A 6,214-nucleotide genomic window follows, 5' to 3' on the forward strand; every position below is an offset into this window, starting at 1 on the left:
AATTATAAAGATGAAATTAGAAGTTATAAAATAAAATTAGAAGTTATAAAATATGAAATAAATGTTTAGTAGTATAAGTATATATAAAGATGAAAGTATAACCTATAAAATAAAATTAGAAGTTATAAAATATGAAAACCCAAAATAACTTCATGAAAGTTAGGTTAGGTTTTTCATTTATTAAGTAGTATAGATATGCAACTTATAGTTAATATATTTGAGGTGGTTATATAAGATTATATGGTTTTTTTAAATTAAAATTTTGAAGGGTAAAATAGGAATATATAAATTATGTCATGGTAGTGGTTACACCATGTTTTGGCTTTATATATAGTATAGATATAGATATAAATTTTATGTTTTAAGACTCTCACACACATTATCCGATGTATGTGCAAATAACTTTACACATTTAAACTCTATTTTTTTGTCTTTAACTCTGCTTTATTTCCTTTTGAAAAGTCTATTTTATTCTGTTATTGCATTAAGTTAATGAAATTCAATAAATTGAATACTTAATTTTATTATTTAACAGTGCAGAGATTTAGTGTGCACTAAAAAAATATTGATTAATTGACAAAAACAGGATGAAAACATAGAAGATGTTTTCATATTCATATCAGTGTTCTAGAATTTATATTGATATTTTCCCTTTCTGTATCATTTTCCTAACTCTTCCAATATCGAAAAGGCCTTCAACTAATGTTTTCTGGTATAAGATGATGTAATTGAATATTTCATTCTCATATTTTTTTATTATAAAAACGGTAATGAAGTTTACATAAAATATGTAAAAGTATGGATGTTCTAGCTTATTTTTATTTCATTCCATTATTTGTTTTTAATTTCATTCTCTAATTACGCGGTTGTAAATATTTTCTAGAGAAAATTTCGCAGCTTTTGTGGTTTAGTAGATGTTCTAATAATTTTATTTGGATGTTCTAACTTTAAAAGTTGGTGATTTTCATCATATTTACATGTGTGAAATCCGATTGATCATTATTAAATTCAACTAATCAATCATAAAACAAGTAGAAAACCACCAGATATTTAAGATTCGTTAACATATTTGATGAAAGTGACCAAAATTGCCTTGCAGTTTGGGAATCTAACATAAACTTCACCAATATCACATATAAAAGTTTCAATATGACACGTTTACCAGTTTAGAAAAATTAAGACATATATCTGATTTATTTAAAAGTCTTCCGTCACTTATAAATCTATTTTAAAATATATAATGTTATAAGGTCTTTAGATATTATGATAGGAGTTTTTATCATATTGTTTTAGAATGACACTATTTAAAGTTTGTACAAATCATTAATGAGGTTTAGTAGTGAGATCTCAAAAGCTTTCCTAAGTGATGAAAAAGATATGTAGGTTACTTACTCGTTGTTAGGTGATTCATATAATTTTATTATAAGGGAGACTAATTCATCGACGAACTTCTTAACATAGTTTGTCGTTCATTCGGACTCATGTATTCAATATTGGAATTCTACTCTATCAGGCGGGACTACAATCCTAGATGTGAATTCATGTTCCCAGTTTATCTTTTATCTTTTCTGACATACAAAAAAAACTAAATAATCAAGTTTGCCTTTTTTTTATCCGAAAAGTATAATATTTCTAAAATGGAGTGAGCGTTACAATATTTTCAAAATGAAATTTACAAGAAACAAAATCATAACAGATGACTAAGACATTCGCGATAGTTGAAAACTTAACTAGAATAAGGATTATGTTTGCCTTTAAATAAACTACTATATCTATTTTAAATATTTATATTTACTACAAACAATTAAATTATAATTTTTATATATATTTTTAAATTCAAATTTCATATATAAAATTTTAGTTATATGTAAATAGTATAATATAAATATGTCAGACAACAAACTTTTCATGTCTTAAAGTCTAAATATTAAATAGATTTTTAGAAGTATTAACCTAACATATTATGAGCTATATATAAGTTTGTCACAAGTGGCCTAGTAAAAAGATCAAACTCAAAATTAGTTTAAAATTCAACTTATTATTTAACTCGATAAACTTGGTTCATGAATGAAATAGATGGGTTTGAGTTGAAAATTAAACTCGTTAAATAAATGAACATAATTTGAGTCAATTTAACTTGTTAGATTCATAAATTGACCTAATTATATATATATATATATAATACATATAGGATAGTGAGTCAAGTATAGAACAATTATCATACAAACATTATCATAAAATAAGTTTATGTCATATAATCATATATAGATGATTAATTAAGATTAAAAGTTAGTTAGTTACATGATTACTTAAAAAAATTATCTTCAATCTTAACAATTCAAATTAGATACAATAATACATATTAATTACACTCATTTCTCACAATAATAATTATTCTCAAGTGAAGCACTTTCTATGCATACATATATAGATAACTTTTAATACATGAACTTTAATTGGTAGCTTCATTTATTATTAAAGTTCATAAATTTTCTAGTCCATCAAGAGTTTGTAGACATTTCAATTTATGTTAATGAATGGCAAAAGTTTGAGTTAGTTAATCTATTAAAAAATTTGTAAACTTAATTAAGGTAAATTTGAAGTAAACAAATAGTTTGACATTGAACTCATGTTGAAACTCTCTCAAACTAATCCCTAACCAGTCAATCTGAAGTGTGATAAGTTTCACTGAAGTCCACCTATTTTCACCCTTTGCATAGCTCATCTTCACCACCACTTGTCGCATTTAGATCATGAAACATTGTGTAGTGGGCCCTAGGTCTAGCCACCCCTGACTAAGCCAGTAGAAAAATCCAAATTCCCACATGCATTTAAGCTTCGCGTGGGGTAGTGTAGTACTTCTAAGAATGACGTGAATATGTATTTATAGATTAAATCATCTCTATTAATGAAGAGAGAAAAACAATATCAAAATTTACACTTTTAAATATGTTCATTATGTTATTTATACAAATATAAATACCTTCCCTATAGTTGCCTTCACACACTCTCTCACTGCTCTGTCCTATAATTCTCTCTTTCTATATTTTCCAACAGAACTTCAATTTATTTCCCTCTTGCTTTCTCTTCTCAACCACTCTCCTTTAGTTAAGCTTTTTTCTTTTTCAGTTTTTCTAACCTTTTCTCATATCTCTAATGAAGGTATGGTTTCTTCTTTCCAATTTTGATTCTTTTCATTTAGTTTTTCTTAAAAAGGATAATTTACTTCTTAAACCTGACACTAAACTTTGAATCAATATTGATTCTCCATAAGCTTTATGCCTTACCCTTTTCATTTTCTATATTTTTTCTTTTCTTTTCCTCATGTTTAAAGTCATGGGGCAATCTGAAATGAATTTTAATGACCTCACCAGAATCCTATTTTTTTATTTGAATCTAAAACCTAGATCTATATTTGGAATGGTTTAGATGTCATGTTTTGCAATTTGGTTGGTACTTGATATAGAAATTATGGTTTCTGTCACTTTTTCTTTTGATGGTTGGCTCAGATTTTGTATGTTGTTCTGTGAATATTCCTCGTATTTTTTTTTTAAATCTGGGTTTAACCATTTCCTGATTTTTGTTCACAGAAGTTTGTACTGAAGTTAGATTTGCATGATGACAAGGATAAGCAGAAGGCTTTGAAAACAGTTTCAACACTTCCAGGTACCAAATCATTGTTTCATTATTCACTTTGTGTTGTTCTGTTCCTCCACTTAAATTTCTTGATCTAGCTTCTAATATCTTCAAATTTGAGATATAGAAAGTCAAGAAAAGACAGTAGTAGAGTGCTGCACGTCTAGTAAATTGGTTCTTCATTTTTTGTTTGTTTTTTGTTTTAATATAAGATACTTTAATATATAAATCACTCCCATTAACACAAATGAGATAACTTTTAGATAACTGACAATAGATCATACTTCAACATGTATTTTTTACTTTATCTTAAAATATGCATTAAAAATCCATATCTACCTGTAGTCAGGTAATTACTGTTTTTTTTTGTACTTTGTTCCATCATAATAGAAAAATATTTCCTACATAAATTTATTATCAGTGTTGAACCCTCAAATCAAGGGAATGTTAGACAACCAAAAAATCTATATATGCTTTTAGTATCTCAAGTAGATTTATTTTTTATTTGAAATTATTTTTCAATTATAGAATAATACATTATTTTTTGTCAATATGAAGGTACACTAACTACCATAAGTGAATGAAAATCTTGTATACTATTACTCTTTATATTGCTTTTGTTACCAATAATTTATATTTTAATAGAAGTTAATCTATTCTTTTAATGAGATAATTGTTTCTTATTGGTAACAAATGAAATGATATAGAGTAATGAAATAGAAGATTTTTGTTATAGCTTTTAGCTCTATTTTAAATCTTATCTTCAACTCTAGCATGATTTCCCAATTCTCAACCATTGGAATGTCTCTAATGCCCCTTCAGCATATAAGACATACCTAAAACTTATATTTGTCTCCAATATACGGTATTTACTTAATAAATACATTTTCTTTGTTTTTTTTCCTATAGTTGAAAACGACCTACTAAGGTTTCATTTTAAATAAATGAAGGTATTAGGTAATATGTCAATATATTGTCCTATGGCTATACTAAAAAAAGATTCCAATGTCCTTTTCCATTTGTGGGGGATATTATTGTATTTTCATTCATATATTGTGAGGTAGCATTTTTCCTAAAGATACAATTAAGGTTTGGAGTATAACTTTGGTACAAATAGCTTAATGTTATATGTTATGGAATATAAACAATGCAAAATGAGCATTTATATGGTATATATCACACCATCCATTATTAATGTGTTAATACATTAGTAATGGTAAATGTATATAAATAATAGATAATAATACACAGACATTCTGGATAATAAACTTTTACATAGTAAATGTATACTTATTTCAAAATCTCTTGAAGTAGCTGTATTTTTTGGTATTAATAAAGGTATTTATTCACCTTATCGTTAAAAAAATAATCTCTTTTGATATGTATGATAGTTTTTTTCTACAAGTGTCACTAACATGATTTGAATATTTGATCTTTTGGTCTTTCTGAACATCTAAGGAACCTTACATCACTAGATTAACATTTTGTTGATGAAGTAAAAATATTTGTTTTCCTTATGAATTTTTATGCTCAATGTTTATAAATCTAATAAGAAATCTTGACAACCAATGGAACCTATTAGGTATTGATGCTATCTCAATGGATATGAAGGAGAAGAAATTAACTGTAATAGGTACAGTAGATCCAGTGAATGTAGTGAGCAAATTGAGAAAATACTGGCACACAGTTATACTAGCAGTAGGACCAGCAAAGGAGCCAGAGAAGAAAGAAGAACCCAAGAAAGAAGAGGCCAAGAAGGAGGAAGAAAAGAAAGAAGAGCCTCCAAAGGAAGAAGGAAAGAAAGAAGAGAAGAAAGAAGAGAAGAAAGAAGAGAAGAAAGAAGAAGAGAAGAAGGAAGAAGAAGAGAAAAAGAAAGAACCAGTTCCTGACCCTGTCTTGGAGCTAGTTAAGGCTTATAGAGCATATAATCCTCACATGACCACTCACTACTATGTTCAAAGCATGGAAGAGAATCCCAATGCATGTTCCATTTGTTAAATTTGCAAGTTGTCCAAACATGTTGGAAAAGACAAAGTTTTTATTAACATGGCAATGAATTAAGTTCTCTTTCATGTGCCTATAGGCTGTCACAGCCAAGAAGATTGGACCTTCATTGTATATAATATGGTGATGATGGGTTGTTGAGATATTATAAGTATTGTGGAGAAAGAGGGAATAAATTTTTGGGGAATTTGTTTTGAACACAAATGTAATTTGTATTATTTTTCTTGTAATATATGTTATCTGAATGTATCAACTATTAGAATCAGTAATCTTTGTTTTAAAAATTATCAGATTTGCTTTTGAGAACACTAAGTTGGGTGCAGCAGCTTCAATCTCATGATATTACATCCTCAACTACTACAAACCATAAATAAAGCAACCTTAGCTTCTTAATTTTACTTCAGATTTGTATAGTTTCCCATCCTAGTTCGAGGACACATCATGTCCGTCCACACCTGCACATGTCTCGGCCCAACATCGGGCAAGAAAGGTCCAGCACATAGAATTGTCAGTTGCGCTTAGATAGCCAATCTAGTCAGGTAAAGGACGACATTGATAAAACATGTCATCATCA

General features: G+C 27.7%; 1 protein-coding gene across 1 annotated transcript; it reads left to right on the plus strand.

Moving 5' to 3' along the window:
• Nucleotides 2,949–5,909, plus strand: LOC109361258 (heavy metal-associated isoprenylated plant protein 39-like). The gene is made up of 3 exons (XM_019606655.1): nucleotides 2,949–3,162; nucleotides 3,591–3,666; nucleotides 5,219–5,909. Exons 1-3 carry the CDS (start codon nucleotides 3,157–3,159, stop codon nucleotides 5,632–5,634), a joined length of 498 nt encoding a protein of 165 aa, XP_019462200.1. The 5' UTR covers nucleotides 2,949–3,156; the 3' UTR covers nucleotides 5,635–5,909.

Source organism: Lupinus angustifolius, chromosome LG11 (genome assembly GCF_001865875.1).
Source record: "Lupinus angustifolius cultivar Tanjil chromosome LG11, LupAngTanjil_v1.0, whole genome shotgun sequence".
Lineage (NCBI taxonomy): Eukaryota > Viridiplantae > Streptophyta > Magnoliopsida > Fabales > Fabaceae > Lupinus > Lupinus angustifolius.